Raw genomic sequence first — 17,826 nt, forward strand, 5'->3', positions numbered from 1 at the left:
TTGTTAAGGGAATCTGTATTCTCTAAGCAAGGGGTTGGGGAAATGTGCAATGTTTTAATCAGAGGGTTAACAAACAGTTTTCTAATTACAAAAGTCATTTTGGCTGAATTTTGAGGAAAGGACTAGAGTTGAGAAGGATGACCAGATCCTGGTTTCTATCTATCTATACATCTCTCTTTTTTTTTATTAATTGAGAATACATATTTCTTGCTTTAACACTATATTATCTAATTGGTCTATATTAATTTTTGAGTGTGAATGTTTTTCATTTTAATCTACATACCACACATAGAATCTGACAGTTTGCTGAGGCATGCTCTATCCATGTTATATGTTGATACTGATAGTTTAACACTGGTCCTTTGGTGCTAAAAGTGGATGTGTTCAGAGACTAGTTAAGGTCTAGATTACAAAGGGAACCCACACAAAGAGGCCAGCACCTTATCCAGGGAACAGTAGGGACCCTAAGGCTGAGCAGAATTATAGTTAGTGCTGAGTAGAATTATAGTGCTTTTCTTTTAGTATCTCAAACTACAACCTAGGAGACACTAGGTAGAAAGTAGTAATTATAACAAGAAGAGATGAAAAGAGACTGAAGCAAGCCAACAGCATTGGGAATGATGGAGTCCTGGTAGACTCATAAACTATTGAGATGATTAACTGTTAGGGGAAGCACCCATGTTGTGGTATCTTTCCCTCTCTTTCTTAGTCTTTTTTTCTTGATAAATTTTTTAATGGCTTTGGACTGGTGATATCATGCATAAGTACCTGTTGTACAAAAAGTGAAAATCCATAAAAGGGAGATAAGTTCATTGCTATAAAGGCATGAATCTCTGTAATCCTTGAAAATAAGTAGAATTTCTTCACCATCACCCTGTGGCAATATAATGGCAAGAAGCAGAGTCCAATAAACATGGATGATCCTGTCTGTAAGCCTGTCTTACACATACCTTGCCAAGAACAGAAGTTTCTATGTCTGCAACTTTTTATTTCCACATAGTTCCCTGGCCCTCCCCCTTAGCATCCTGGAGATCTTGAGTTGTACATATACCCATGAGAGATATCAGGTTACCCAATACTTACTTCTACTTCCTGGCAGAAGGTAGCATTGGGGCCATACTGCAGCTGGCATTGGTGGTGAACATCATAGATCACTCCAGGAGCAATGACCTTGGACCTCAGGCCTTTCTTTTTGGGAATGTCATCAAGACAAAATCCCAAGCCTCGGCTGAAAACAAGTTAACAGTAGTGAATATAGTCGCTTATGACTTCCTTCATCTTTGTCCTTTCTCTTAACAGGAATTTCCACCCTCCCAGTATGTCCTTGTCTTTCAGGACAAATTTATTTCTAAAAGGGAAGAGCCCTGTAGGCCCAAGGTATAAGTTGTCTAACAGGAAATGTAAATAATGACCCTCATTGTTCAATTGTTACATAGGCCCTCTTTAAGAAACAGTAAATGTTGAGTACACATTACCATAGGCAAGGACTAAGGTTCAAACCCATGCATCCCACCTATTCAGGGGGAGAGGGGTACTTCATGAGTGATGAAGCAAGTCTGCAAGTCTATTTCTCTCTCTCTCTCTCTCTCTCTCTCTCTCTCTATATATATATATATATATATATATATATATATATATATCCCTTCTCCTCCTCTCTCAATTTCTCTTTGTCATATTTAATTAAATAGAAAGAAAAAAAGGCCACTGGTGTGGTGGTGGATTTGTAATGCCTGCACCAAACCCCAGTGATAAACCTGGTGACAAATAAAGAAGGAAGAAAACTGAGAAAACCATGCTCTTATCCTCAAAGGGGTTTAGTGACCATTCCTGACTTGGTCTCTTTGTTCCTGGAAGTGCCCAAAAGATCACCTTGATCTCAGGGTCAGAGTCAGAAGCAGAAGTGAAATCTCCCCCTTCTGATGCCACCCAGACACCATGCAGGAGGAACTGAGCCTTTGCAGTATCTCAGGAAAGTTCAAAATAATATGCATTTTGTAAAGACTTGTGGTGTTTCACTGGGTAGAACATACACATTACCATATTTAAGGACCCAAGTTCAAGCCCCCTAATCCCACCTTCATGGGTAATGGAGCTATGTTACAGGTGTGTCTCCTTTCTATCTTTCACCTTTGATCAAACTGAAGGAAAGAAGAGGAAGGGATGTGGCTGGGACCAGTGGAACCACATATGCCCCAGCAATAACTTTGTGGCAACACACACGCACACGCACACACACACACACACACACACACACATTCTCTCTCTCTTTCAAGTGAGGTTGTGCTGAGACATGTCATTACTTACTCCAAGAAGCGGGTAATGTACTCCTTGCTGCACTTGGACCATGTCAGCGGGGTGGGGGTATACTGGAGCTGGCGGGACATGATGAAGGGGTGCCGGCCCACAGGCTCACAATCATTCTCTTTCCCATCATGCTGAATGCCAAAGCTGGCAGAAAACACAGATCAGGGGAATATTAAGAAGAATCAGGCACAGAGCAGGGGGAAAAGGGATTGCTTCAACAAGGTGCAAATAACCCACTGAGAACCACATCTGTGCTGGCAGTATCTCTTCACAGAGGGACTTTGGAGTAAGGAGGGGACAGATATAGCAAATTTTGATTCAGAGAAAGCATATAAAGGGGTCTGGTAGTGGTGCACCTGGTAGAGTGCACATGCTGCAATGTACAAGGAGCTGGGTTCAAGGCCACATTCCCCACAGGCAAAGGAAGAGCTTGATGAGTGGTAAAGCAGTGCTACAGGTCGGTCTCTCTCTCTCTCTCTCTCTCTCTCTCTCTCTCTCCTTATCTCCCTCTCAATTTTATGCCTTTATCCAATAAATAAATGAAATGTAAAAGAGAGAAAATAAACAATCAAACAAATAAACAGAAAAGATTTTCAGCATGGCTTTGCTTCAAACAGGTATTCATGGGAATCATATGGGTAATTCAAAGACTTCTGTTCTGTAGAAAGTTTCCAGCTCTCAGTTCAGTTTTCTCAATCCACTGTCAGAAAGGCAAATCTTTTCTCTAGCTATATTATTTCTCCTGCAGAAGCAACCACATAACAAAAGAACAAAGCCCTCTTGTCTCCCTTTTCATCATAACTTATGTGAGAACACACAAGAGAAAGCCTAGGGAAGACTTTGTCAGAGCTACAAGCTGTAAGGGATGACTTTTCTGTTTAGTATTGTTGCAAGAATCCTTCACTATCAGAGACAGGGAGGAAAGTGGATGGTTTAATAAAGACAGATGAACTGAATTGGAATCCAATTGCGTCATTTAGTTTTCTGGGAGTGAAACTTTCTCTAGTTTTCCTTGCTACCTGAAAAAAAAAAAAAAAAAAAAAAGGAACTGTCCTAATGGTGATAGGATAATTTTAATGGGATAAGGCTTGGATACCATTTACCTAGATGCTGAAATTATGTGAAGGGCTCCATGAATGACAGAAAACTTGATTACTATTGGTGCTTGTCACTGTTTAGCTTATTTTAATTTTTCTAGGTGAGGAAGTTTAGAGTTTGATACTTACCAAAAAGTCACAGAAGGTTGAGGAGATAACTAAGATTTAGAGCACAGGACTTGAATACTAGATGCTATAGAAATCCCAAGTATCGGGGACCGGGTGCTGGCTCACCTGGTTGAGCGCATATGTTACAATGCACAAGAATGTGGGTTTGAGCCCCTAGTCCCCACCTGCAGGGGTAAAGCTTTGTGAGTGGTGAAGCAGTGCTGCAGGTGTCTCTCAATCTCTCTCCCTCTCCATCTCCCCTCTCAATTTCTGGCTGTCTCTATTTAATAAATAAAGTTAATAAAAAATGTTTAAAAAAAAGAAAACCCAAGTTTCCAGACTTCCCTAGACAGACAACCCCACCAATGTGACCTGAAGGTCTGCTTCCCCAGAGCCCTTCCCCAAGGGAAAGAGAGAGACAGGCTGGGAGTATGGATCGACCTGTCAATGCCCATGTTTAGTGAGGAAGCAATCACAGACAACAGTCCTTCAACATTCTGCATCCCACAATGATCTTGGGTCCATACTCCTAGAGGGTTAAAGAATAGGAAAGCTATCAGGGGAGGGGACTAGATACAGAGTTCTGGTGGTGGGAATTGTGCGAAGTTGTACCCCTCTTATCCTATGGTTTAGTTAATGTTTCCTTTTTTATAAATAAAAAAATTTAAAAAAAGAAATCCCAAGTTTGATTCCCAGCACAAAGCATTTCCCAATGCTAAGCAGTGTTGTTAGTCTATATCTCTCATGCATTAAAAAAAAAAAAGTTAAAAAAAAACCTAAATAGTCATGTAGTTAGTTAGTGGCAAAGCTAGGTCCTCTGCAGATCTTTGTGCTCCCAATTCAGTGCTCTTGGGCATGTCTTTTCAGTCTCCTATCTGACCTACTACCACCATGGTCAGACAGCTTTGAAAAGTCTTAAAGCATGAACTGTTCCCCATTAAAATTAAATAAATAGTTGAAAGTAAAAAGGAAAGTATAGCTTTCTACTCACAAAAATGCATATTCAGATTTTAAAGATTCTTTTAGTGCTCAGGTGATGGTGCATTTGCTTGAGCGCACATGTTACCATATGCAAGGATCCAAGTTCAAGCCCCAGGTCTCTAATGGTAGTGGTGAAACTTCACAAGCAGTGAAGCAGTGCTGCTGGTGTCTCTCTTTATTTTCCCCCTTTGTCTCCCCTTTCCATCTCAGTGTTTTTCCCTATCTAATAAATAAATAAGTAAAATATTTCTTTAATGTTAAGGTGACATTAAAATCTTTTGATCAACATTAGCAATTCTTGCAGAGAATAATTTTCAGGGAATATATATATTTTTGTATAATTGTGTTACGTTAGGGTTTTATTGACCTACCAAAGGACTCTATTCACACTCCCCAAGAATATACATTTCACAAAAGATCCAGAAAAATTAAACTATAGCTTCTTACCATCCAACCACAGGGAATGCCATTCTACAAAAGCTTTTATCCTAACAGATATTCTCCAGGCATTTGCAAACAATTTTCACAAGTCCATCTACTCACTAACCAATAAAAATACTAACCTGCAAGCATAGTTCTAAAAATCTGCACAAATAATGGTTTTTCTAGCATCAGGTAATCTGACACAATGCTGGGTCCTAAGTTCTGGACAGCTTCAAACTTACACAGAAAGTCTATCAGTTCCTCAGAATATTATCTTGTTTCATCAAAAGTTTTTCATTCATTAAAACAATTAAAACACTTTGGTGGAATCTTGTCCAAAAAACTGCTCTTACAGCTTCATGCTTTCTGTGAGACAGTAGCTTCTTGGAAGGAACCAAGCCTTCCAAACCATGTCTACTTCTATTCTGTGTGCCCACCATGCATCTTGTTATTCAGGGACCCACTCACTGGTCCCATGTCACAAGGGTACACCACCCATTTTGAGAAAATGGACTGTGGATTGGGAGGTTGTGTAGCAAGTAGAGCTATGACCTTAAGTGCTTGAGGTCCTGAATCTAATCTCTGGTATAGATGGTCTATGCTAGAGTGATGATGCTCTGATTCTATCACATTTTTATCATTTTTAAAAAATTTACTTTTTGTCTACTTGCCTCAATGATAAAATTGGGGGTTGGGAGTGGTGTCACAAGGACATGAAAAAGTATGCCTTTTTCCATTTAATACTTTGGGCCCCCTTATCAAAGATTAGATGTCCATAGGTGTGGGGATTTATTTCTGGGCTTTCAATTCTGTTCCACTGGTCTGTGTGCCTATTTTTGTTCCTTAGGTCTGTGTTTTGCTAGCATCACTGTTTTCTATCACTTAAACTTGTATGTCTTATTTCTGTTTTCTTTCTTGTCAGTGATGCTATTTTCTTTGGCATTTAAATCATTGTGTTTTATGTAAATTGTGCATGTCCAAAAACCTCATTTATAAAAACTGAGATCACTGTAGATTTAGATGTGGTTGTTAGACACATTACAGATTCCACTTACTCAGTGATAAAACCTAGAAAACTGAACATTTTCATCACCTCAAATATCCCTCACATTACACTTTTATCACCAGACCCACTTCTTTCTTTATTTAAGTCCTGGAAGTCACTATTAGTTTTCCATGACTTTAGTTCTGTGATTTCAGCAAAACTATATATAATGAAACCACACTACACTATGTAACCTTTCGCTAATGGATTTTTTTTTTCAGTAAGCATATTTGTATCAAGATTCATCTTAGTCATTGGTGTATCAACAGTTTTTTCCTTTCTACTGCTTAATAATATTTCATGGCATGCTCTCTCAATACTTTTTTCCCACTTTTTATTTGTGATTAATAGTAGGTTATAAGATCATAAGATTACAGTGTATATTGAGTCTTACTTAACAATTAACCCTGTTGGGTTGAAACAGCCCTCTGATTACTTTCAGTTGGTGGCTATTAAGTTTGTGGGGGCCATGTGTCAGGAACTGGGTTTGAGGATCCCAGGCACTATAGGGAGCACCGGCACAGGGGAGCTTCAAAAATGGTGGAGTTCTGTGATGTTTTTTCTCTCCTCTCCCCATTTTCTTCCTGTTCATCTATCATCCTCCCTCTTACCTTCTACTGGCAAAACCATGTCTGCTGGGAGTAGCAGAATTGTGTAGGTACAAAGCCCCAGTGATAAGCTTGGTTGTAAAATCATCATCATCATCATATGTTTCTATAAACATTAGTGTAAAAGGCATTTGTATGAATGTATCTCTTTGCTTCTCCCAAGATCAATGTTTAGACTACAAAGGCTTAATGACAGCTGCAGCTACTTTTTTTTCTTCAAAAATTTATTAGTGATTTAATAATGATTAACAAGACTGTAGTATAAGTGGCGTACAAGTCCATATAATTCCCACCATCAGAGTTCTGTATCCCATCCCCTCCAATGGATAGTTCTCTATTCCTCTGAGAATCTGGGCCAAAATTCTTAATGGGTTGGAGAAGGTGGTCTGACTTCTGTAATTGCTTCTCCTCTCAGCATGGTTGTTAGTAGATCAATCCATATCCCTAGCCTATTTCTATCGTTGCCTAGTGGATGGGATAGGGCTCTGGAAAGTTGAGGTTCCAGGACTCATTGGTGAGATTGTCTGCCCAGGGGAGTCAGGATGGCATCATGGTAGCATCTGCAGCTTGGTGTCCCCTTGGTCCACCTTTATCCTTTTCAGAACCGTTTTGCCAATTTATGGATGAGTTATAATATTGCACCATAGTTCCTTTTTGTCCCTTCCTACATTTTCTCTCTTACTGGCCCAGAAATCATACTTCCACTTGGAATTCCAGGATTTGAAGGGTTTTTTTTTTGTTGTTGACAGCCTCTTAAGTGCTGCTTCAAGTCACCATCTTCAGCTTAACTCCACCCCCTGAAGTTACTTTTATAAAAACTGTCAAATAGCTATACTAGTTTTTTTTTTTTCTTTGAGCCTGAAATCTGATGTGCAGGTCTATCCAAGATATTGTTTGGGGAGGTGATGTCATGGCTGGAAAAGGGACAGAAAACTGCATCATGGAAGAGAGTAGCTTTCTAATATGGGGAAGAGGTATAAATAAAAAAAAAACTAGTATAGCTACAGGCCCTTTGAAATATACTAAAATATACCTTACTAAAAGTGACAGAATTTGGAAACTAAACAACATACTGCTTAAGAACCGCTGGGTCAGAGAGACACTCAAGCAAGAAATTCAGAAGTTCCTGGAAACAAATGAAAATGAAGGCTCGATGTGATTATTGCAGTAACTATCTATTGTCTTCTTAAACCCTAAGTCAACAGAAATCTCCTGCTTCCTCTATAGAGCCTATGTTTCTCCCAATCCTGGAACCTCTAGGGTGGGGCTCACTTCCCTGCATGCTTCTCTCAAGTCAGGCCACATGATACTGCATCTACCAATTCCAGCCTAATCAATGCAATGAGTACCATCTCAGCATGCTTTACCTCAGACTGTGTACAGAGACATCAGGCATGGAATGCCAACCCTTCACCCTCATCACTCGTGTGAGACCTTTCCTTTCATGGTATTCTCTAATTCCATTTCAGGAGGTTCACTTCCTAACAAAGTCCCAAAACCTAGATATAGGCTACGTCCCATTAGATAGAGTATATGTTCATATGTATGCATAAATTAGGGCAAAATATATACCTGAGAGCAAAAATATACAATAGTCTGCAGTGAGTCAGTATCAAGCTCATAATGAAATAGTGTCTACTTAGACTTAAGATACCCTCCTCACCTACTTCCTATTACAGTTCTCTCACTCACTTCAAAGCTAACCTTATTGAAGCAAGGACTGCAAAAGCTGAATAAGGGCAAGAGACTGGCTTATTTTAATGATGACTCTTTAGTCACTGATAGGCCATTCCAACAGATGGGGCCCTATTCAAAGAGTCCTGATATTCCCAAATAGACTTTATGGGCCTAGAACTTGAATAAATACCTCTCTCCATTATTACTGGTCATTTCTATGAGAAACAACAAAAGAGACTGCTTTGTGGGCCCCCATAGGACCTTCCCCTCAACTTGGATCAACAATGGTAGAGAATGTTCCATCAGAACATCAGAAGGGAGGATGGACAACATACTCTATGCTACACCTGAGGAAGATGGGTCAATACTGGGGTAGCATGGAATGTTCCTACTCATGACCATAGAATGTGAGCTCAGATCTATCGGGATGCAGAGGTCACACAGGCTCCTAAGCTAATCATGGGCCCCAGGTCACATCAAATCGATGGGGTATACTGTCAACAATATTTATATATCTTTCCCATATTTGGAAGCTACTCTCTTCCCTGATCTAGCATCTGGTCCTTTTCACAGCCATGACATCATCTCCCCAGACAATAACTTGGATCCACCAGCATATCAGATTTCAGGCTCAGGGGCAAACACACACACACACACACACACACACACACACACACACACACAAAACAAACAAACAAAAAACACTAGTATAGCTATAGGCACTTTGAAATATAACTAAAATATGCCTACTAGCTATCTACAAAATGGAGGACCCCCAACACTTCTTCTGTACTATTCCTGCCTTTAGGTCCATGATTGTTCAACAATTTGTTTGGCTCTGTATGTTAACTCTCTTTTCAGCCACCAGGTTCCAGATGCCAGCATGATGGTGACCAGACGTCCCTGGACAGATAGCCCCACCAATGTGGCTTGGAGCTCCACTTCCCCAGAACCCTTCCCCACTAGGGAAAGAGAGAGACAGGCTGGGAGTATGTATCAACCTGTCAGTGCACATGTTCAGCGGGGAAGCAATTACAGAAGCCAGAGCTTCCACCTTCTGCATCCCACTATGACCTTGGGTCCATACTCCCAGAGGGATAAAGAATAGGAAAGCCATCAGGGGAGGGGATGGGATATGGAGATTTGGTGGTGGGAACTGTGTGGAGTTGTGCCCCTCTTATTCTATGGTTTTGTTTATGTCTCCTTTCATAAATAAATAAAAATAAATAAAAACTGTCAAATAATTATCCACAGTGTTTGAGTCATCTCATATTCTCAGTATCAATGTCATATTGAAACAATTTCTCTGCATCCTTGGCAGCACTGGGTGTCATCAATATTTTTAAATTTTTCCTTATTTTGTTAAGTGTATAATATCTTGGGGGCTGGGTGGTAATGCAATACACAAGGACCTGGGTTCAAGTCTCTGCTCCCAAACTGCAGGGGGGAAAGCTTCATGACTGATGAAATAGTACTGCAGTTATCTCTCTCTCCCTCCTTTTAAAAATATTTAAAATTATCTTTATTTGATAGAGATAGCCAGAAATCGAGAGGAAGGGGTATATAGAAAAGGAGAGTTAGAGGGAGAAGGAGAGAGAGAGGGATAAATACCTGCAGCACTGCTTCACCACTCATGAAGCTTTCCTCCTACATATATGTACTGGGGGCTTGAACCTTGCACCCAGACTCTTTCTCTGCTTCCTTCTCCCTCTTTTTTTTAAAAAAATTTTCTCTGTAGTTTTCCAAAGTAAATAAATAATCTTTTTAAATGTTAAAAATAATATTTGGTGGTTTTAATTAAGATTTTCCTGATAGCTAATGATATCAACTAATTTCCTTGTGCTTATTTTCCATTTGTATAACCTTTATTTTAAAAGTGTCTTCATGTGTTTACTTTATAGTGTATTTATAGCTTTTATACTATTGAGTTAAGAAAGTGATTTATATATTCTAGAGACTACTCCTACTGACCATGTGATGTATTGGTTTTCCAGGGCTTCCATAACCTTAAAGTAATATAAATGTATTTGCTTATGGATTGACCTTTGAATATCCATGTTCAGCGGGGAAGCAATTACAGAAGCCAGACCTTCTACCTTCTGCATCCTACAATGACCTTGGGTCCATACTCCCAGAGGGTTAAAGAATAGGAAAACTATCAAAGGAGGGGAGGGGATATGGACTTCTGGTGGTGGGAACTGTGTGGAGTTGTACCCCTCTTATCCTACGGTTTGTCAGTGTTTCCATTTTATAAATAAATAGTTTTTAAAATGTATTCCCTCATGGTCTTGGGGGTCAGATATGAAATGCAGGGCCTTACTGGCAGCACAAGGCATCCTCTTAAACTCCAGAAGTCTTGAGACAAATCTTGGCTGCTCTTCCAGCTTCTAGTGATGTCAAGTTTCTTTCGCTTATGATAATAAAACTCTCTAACTTATCTCCCTCTTTCTGTATATCATCTCTTTGTTTCTCCATTCCAAATCTCTCTCTGAAGTTACTGAATTATGGGCCCACCATAAATCCAGTGTAATTTCATCTCAAAATTATTGATTATATCTACAAAGACTTTTTTGTTCATTCTTTATTTTATCAATGAGACACAGAAGTAATATCACAGCATCACTGCACCATCCATAGACTTCCCTCCATGCTATCCAGGGTTCTCAGTTGTGGAACAAAGGCTCAAACTCAAGGCTTCCTGTGTGGAAGGCTACTGCTTTATCTAATGAGCTGTTCCCCATGCCCACATGACCACTTATTAGTGATAGTTTTGGAGACAGAAGGGATAGGAGGAATTAGAGCAGATTTTTTTTTAACTTTTGCTAATAAATTTGTTATAGTTCCTAATCAATTTTATTTCAGTCAGGTTCCAATCACACATGGTCAGTGTTTATATTATCTACCATGCATGCCTTTGCCACTTTAAATACTTTCATTGGATTAGGTCAAGTTTGTCAAGCATATCTAAAGATGTTTGACATCACTGGGATTTTACCATGCCATATCTACTTTTTTCTTTTTTCAGATAGTAAGAGAGAGACAGAGACAGAGATAGAGGAACATATATATATGATCTTCACTATCCTGAGTGTTGTATAATTTACACATTCTTCATTAGATTTGTAAGCATAATATATAATGTTTACATGCAAATATTTGACATTAATTATTATGAAACATATTATACTATAAACATATTATATTTTAAATTTCAGTACCTACCTGTTTGATCTTAGTATATAACAGTGTGATTGTTTTTTGTATATTTATATTATATCCCATGGGATTATTAATTCTAGCTTGTGTGTGTGTTTCTTCTCTCTCTCTCTCCCTGTCTTTGTCTTTCCCCCTGTCTGTTCTCTCTCTCTGAGTGTGTGCATGTAGGGGAAAGAGAGAGAGAGAGAGAGAGCTTTCTTGGGTTTTCTACATATATAAATATGTCTTTTTATATAGCTGATTTCTCATCCCTGTGCAATCCCATTGCTCTCAGTGAACTTTTTCTTTCCTTATTGACTTAAGATGGAAAGGAGAGAGAGAGAGAGATGAGAGAGATGTGAGAGAGACAGACAGAGAGAGAGAAAGACACCACTGTAGTACTCCAATATTCATTAATATTCCTCCTAGTTCCATGCATGGTGGTCCCATATGGTTTCTGGAACTCAAACCTGGTCAAATAAGTTTTATATTAGGTACCACACGGAGTGAGCTGTCTTATCAGTTGTCTGTCTCCTCTTTAGGAGGAGGTATAGTTTGGTGGCTATGTGACAGGATGGGGATATAGATAAAATGCTTATGTGACTCCCCACTCTGAGTTTCTAACTAGTATGATATTTTCTTATTCACAGTTAATAAATGAACAAAAACTACACTAAAAAATAAGTTTAAATATTTTCTTCTCTGATCCCTGGCAGTTCCAGGGTTCTCATTATCCATGGACTCAAACACAAACCCTGCCTTCAATGATCCCATCTAATCACATCCATACATTTGTGCAACAAGCTGGAACCTCCTGTTAACTGATATTTGCTTGATGGTCTTTGTCTACAGTGATTTTCAATTTCTCCTTTATTCACAGTTCTTTAGTACATGCAAGGAAAATGAAAGCAACAATATTATTTTTTTCATGAGACTGTTGAAAGAATTTCATTTAATGTAGTAGCATAAAGCAAGAGCACAAAGATGTTAAGATTTCAGAGGCTGCTGAAGTAGCATAATGGCTATTCAAAAAGCATTTATGCCTGAGGCTTCAAGGGTCTAGATTCAATCCTTTAGCGCCACTAAAAGTTCGAACTGAACAGTACTCTGGTAAATAAATAAATAAATAAATAATAAAAAAAGAAAAATGAAAACAAAAATAATAAATATGTTAAGATTTGGGGTCAGGTGGTGGCACACACCTGGTTAAGTGCACACATTACAGTGCACAAGGGCTCAGGTTCAAGCCCCCTGATCCCACAGGGAGAAAGCTTCACAAGTGGTGATGTAAAGTTGCAGGTGTCTCTCTTCCTCTCTATTTACCTCTCCCCTCTTAACTTCTCTCTGTATTCAATAATAAATAAACAAAATAAAAATATGTCAAGATGCTATTTTTTGTAAGCCTAAGGCCCCAGGTTCAATTCCTAGTACTGTATATACCAGAGTTTACCTCTGCTATATTTTTTTCTCTCTCTTATTCCTTACTCTCCCTTATAAAGAAAAATTTAAAAAAATATCTAGACATTAATGAAGACTTAGGACTCTTTAGTGGTTATTAGTATTATTTTATAAAAACTAAGCAGAGAAAAATCACTCCTGAATATTCCTCTGAGCTTATCTGCTCTGCTAAAGTCATTCTAATCCAGAACTATAGTTTTCTCTTTGACCCTATGATATTGATAGGTACCAGTGACCAGGGAAGAAGAGTCACTGGAATATTTGTAGTATGTGATTCTGTCCCACTTTAGGAAAGTGAGTCCAAGTCTAAATGCAACTCAAGTCTCCTGATGCCCAGTTTAATGTGCTTTCCTTTCCAACCTCTACCATTAACAGTTCATGGACATGGCGAAGAGAAGGTCAATTTCTTGGTTGCTTACCTGTGTCCCACCTCATGCGCAATGGTGAATGCCAGAGGGAGTCCTGAATCCTCGTTGATGTTACAGCTCCGGTGAGGCTGGCACATTCCTGATAGGTGAGATAGGCCCAGGGTTTCGCAGGGACGATTGACACCAGCACAGATGTCTTTCCTGAAAGAAAAGAACACAGACACAGAGACATCTGAAAAAAATTCTCCTGGAAGAAATCTGGCTATTACATCATGCTCAATCTGATATGAAAATAATAAACTGTAGTTGTGTTCGAACATTTTTAAGCACATGTCTGCTGGAAATGACTCTCTGTTCCAATTCCTGATCTCTTTTCTTGCTTGTTCTCCATGCCTGCTCTCCTCCCCAGGACTTCTGTGCTGCTTCTCTTGGAACCTGAACACTTGTAGCCTATAGTTGGTTAACTACTCTCCCTTGGTTCCTGTGTGTGTGATTCCTGCATAATCTCCTTCTCAGACTGCTACGCTACCTCCCCAGAGGACCTGAACACATGTAGCCTAGAGCTGGTAATTACTATAAAAGAAAGGAGAGAGAGAGAGAGAGAGAGAGAGAGAGAGAGAGAGAGAGAGATGAAGGAAGGAAGGAAGGAAGGAAGGAAGGAAGGAAGGAAGGAAGGAAGGAAAAAAGATGGGTGCCAAGAATGTTGGATTCATCCTGCAGTCTCTGAGCCCCAGCAATTATCCTGGTGGCAGTTAAAAAAGTAAAGTTCTCCCATATACAAATAGGAATTATTTTAGTCACTGAGAGGTTTATAAGGGTTGTAAACCATACAGTTTCCTTGATGTCTGTAAGAGCTTTTTGACAAAAACAACCAGCCAGCAGGGTTCTGGACTTTAGCTAGTTACAGACTTAGTATTCATAGGGTTGGTTTGGCACTATTTCTGCTGAAAAACTATTTGATTTTCTCCATCCAGGACTGCATGGAGAAAGATTCAGACTTTGAGGACCCTTATAAGTTCACAATTCCCCAGGCAGTAATGGCTGAGGCCAGAGGTGGATAGAGAAGCTCCAATCAGAGAACAGTCATACAACCTCATTCTCACTCCTTGTGGATAGTTCCATGTTGGAGAACTAGGCTCCATCACAAAACTCAATTCTTCTAAATAATCTGTTTGTAGAAAGACCAACCAACACTTCCCCACTTCAAAATCTGCTTATTTTACTTTCTTACTTGCTCCTCCCACTTTCATTTTTGAAAGTCTGGGTCTGCATGGAGCTACTGGGGATAGATGAATGGCACTGATTACTAATCCACCCACCTCCTTGTGCTGACAGAGTAGGGGAGTTGGTCCAGTAAATTATTGCTTATTGACTGTCTCCTACATATTTACAAACAAAAGAATTGCAGGAATTTGGTTTTTACAAGCATGGAGCTTAAGGTCCCTAAAAGAGATTGCCTATAACTCCACTGTGCACTGTGGATACTGTTAGAGAAAAGCTGTTTTAGCATGCAGCCATGAAACCTATTTTGTGGAAGTGTGTTGAAGACAAATCAACCCTTCATTGAATTCAACTCTAGTGAAAGCTCTGTTAAAGTGGATCTCAGAGAGAGCTCCCGGAAGATGGGGACTAAGAAGCTGCTAGTGGCTTGAGCTCAGACCACATCGATGGGAAACAGTAGGATTTTCTGCCTTTAGTAGGCCAGTCAATAAGGGGTCCTAGCGGTAACACCAAGGAGGTGACTATAACTTAACTTGGGTTAAAAAATAGAGCAAAAAGGGAAAAAATTTTCTTTTACATTATTATTCCCAAAGTGCACTTCCCCCTTCCCCCCCCCCCCATAACCAGTCCCTGGGGACCAGCTCCTAGCAGGCTCCCCTGCTGAGCTTCTTTCTTTACCAAGATTTCTGTCCCACCAGGGGGTATCATTCATTCTAAGTCTATTCCCTTCTGAAACCTTTGGCCTTTTTCCTTTCTAAGTAGCCAACCAGCTGCCTCTGCTCAGGCAGCTCCCCTCCCTCCCTCCCCCCGCATAGCTAATTAAATAATAAAAAATAAATAAAAAACTCTCCCTCACCCCACATAGCTAATTATATAATAAAAAACAAATAAATAAATGACTCGTTCCTTTCACCACTCTTATTACTGTTCTTTTTCTTATCTTTTTCTTTTTTTCTCTCTCTCTTTTTTTTTCTTTTTCTCATTCTTGTCCTTTCTTCCTTAATCTTTTAGCTTTCTGAATTCACTGATACACATTTGCGAATTATCTTGGGGAAGAAATCTAACTCAGAGTGGACTCTCTCTGCGTGTATCACTGCTCAACTTCCCTTCCTCCTCTAGCTACCCCTAGATTATACAGTGGATAGTAGATTTGTATAACTGTCTATTCCTGATATCCTTGTCTAGTCCTGAGGGTTTTTTCTTTTTCTTTCTTAACAATCAGCTGCCTCTGCTCAGGCTTGAGGCAATCTGGGAAAGGGTTTTTTACCCTGCTGTATTTTATTATTATTATATAAAGATGTATATCTCCCCCCCCTTAGGGTGAACAGAATTAACTCTTAGGGTATCTTTCATTGATAGGGTAGTGGGCATCTTATCTATTGTGAGAGGAACTTGTCTCGTTACTCCTACCTCCTCTATAGAATCTCCCCTTCTTCCTCCTCCTAGCTAATTAAAAAAATAAAGTAATCAATTAAAAAAACTTTCCTTTCACAGCTCTTTAATTATAGCTCTTTTTCTTATCTTTTCTCTTTCCTCTCGTTTCTCTCTCTCTCTCTTTTTTTTATCTTGTCATACACTTCTTCCCTCCTTCTTCCTTGCCTTTCTGAATTTATGAATTATTTTGGGGAAGAAATCTGACTCAGAGTGGACTCCCTATGTGTGTATCTCTGCTCTACTTCCCTTTCCCTCTTGCTACCCATAGAATATACAGTGGATAGTAGATTTGGATAATTGTCTATTCCTGCTATCCCTTCTTTCCTTTCTCTTTCTTCTTCACTTGGACTTGGTTGCTCTTTTTTCACAGACTGGAGACACTGTTTGGCTAACTGGTAGTGATTAAACTGCTTCAGTTGCTATTGTAATTCCTGAGGTTGGTGAGTGCATTTGTCATAAAGGTATATAGTACAGTGTTGCTTGTACTCAAGACACAACAACTGAGGAACAACAGAGCATAAAAATAAGAAACACATAAATCAAAAAAATGGGTAGATGAAAAACAAATAAAACTGCTACTCCAATGAATGCAGACAAGAGCCCAGAAGAAACTACAAATCAGCCAGAAGTAACCATAGATAAGAAAAGTAAGCAAGCAGTAATAAACTTATTAATCACAGAAATGAAAACATTGGAGGAAAGGAATGGCAGTATTAAGGAAACAACAGTTGAGACCCACAAGGATAATACTGATTATCTTGAGGCAATTAGAGAACTGAAAGCTGAAATAGCTGTAATGAAGAAAGAAGCTGAGGGAAGGGAAAGCAGACTAACAGAAGCAGAAAACAGAATTAGTCAGACAGAGGATGAGTTAGAGAAAACTAAAGAAGAGGTGAAAGAGCTCAAAAAGAGATTGAGAGACACTGAAAACAACAACAGAGACATATGGGATGATCTCAAAAGAAGTAACATTCATATAATTGGCCTGCCAGAGGAAGAAAGAGAGGAAGGGGAAGCAAACATTCTAGAGGAAATAATACAAGAAAACTTCTCAGACCTGAATAATAGAAAGGACATCAAGATTCAAGAGGCCCAAAGAGTTCCAAACAGAATCAACCCAGACATGAAGACACCAAGACACATCATAGTCACAATGAGAAGGAGTAAGGATAAAGAAAGGATCCTAAAGGCTGCAAGAGAGAAACAAAAAGTCACATACAGGGGAAAACCCATAAGATTATCTGCAGACTTCTCCGCTCAAACTCTAAAAGCCAGAAGAGAATGGCAAGATATCTATCGAGCCCTGAATGAAAAAGGGTTTCAACCAAGGATAATATATCCTGCTAGACTTTCATTCAAACAAGATGGAGGGAACAAAACCGTCTTAGACAAACAATAGTTAAAGGAGGCAACCATCACCAAGCCGGCCCTGAAAGAGGTTCTAAAAGACCTCTTATAAACAAGAACACCACTATAATACTTGCAATATATCAGAGCAAACAAAAAAATTTTTGAACAATGGCACTACAATACATTAAATCCATAATATCAATAAATGTCAGTGGGTTAAGCTCACCCATCAAAAGGCACAGAGTTGAGGGATGGATCAGAAAACATAACCCAACCATATGCTGCTTGCAAGAATCCCATCTGTCACAACAAGATAAACACAGACTTAAAGTGAAAGGATGGAAAAATATCATACAGGCTAATGGACCACAAAAAGGGGCAGGTACAGCCATTCTCATCTCAGACACAATAGATTTTAAATTAAATAAAGTAATAAAAGATAGGCAAGGACATTACATAATGATTAGGGGATCAATCAGCCAAGAAGACTTAACAATTATTAACATCTGTGCACCCAATGAGGGACCATCTAAATTCGTCAAGCACTTACTGAAAGA

General features: G+C 39.2%; 1 protein-coding gene across 3 annotated transcripts in view; it reads right to left on the reverse strand.

Moving 5' to 3' along the window:
- ADAMTS12 (ADAM metallopeptidase with thrombospondin type 1 motif 12) overlaps positions 1-17,826 on the reverse strand; it is a 422,633-nt gene that overhangs the window by 158,915 nt on the left and 245,892 nt on the right. For all 3 annotated transcript variants that reach the window (XR_009549943.1, XM_007535890.3, XM_060191210.1), the window contains exons 7-9: positions 13,316-13,465; positions 2,305-2,448; positions 1,084-1,228 (exon numbers count right to left, since the gene is read on the reverse strand). Coding sequence is in view for 2 of the 3 variants with exons in the window: in XM_007535890.3 (XP_007535952.2) it covers positions 1,084-1,228; positions 2,305-2,448; positions 13,316-13,465 (439 nt within the window). In the remaining variant the exon portion in view is untranslated. The remainder of the gene's footprint in view (positions 1-1,083; positions 1,229-2,304; positions 2,449-13,315; positions 13,466-17,826) is intronic.

Source organism: Erinaceus europaeus, chromosome 5, assembly GCF_950295315.1.
Source record: "Erinaceus europaeus chromosome 5, mEriEur2.1, whole genome shotgun sequence".
In the NCBI taxonomy this organism is placed as follows: Eukaryota; Metazoa; Chordata; class Mammalia; order Eulipotyphla; family Erinaceidae; genus Erinaceus; species Erinaceus europaeus.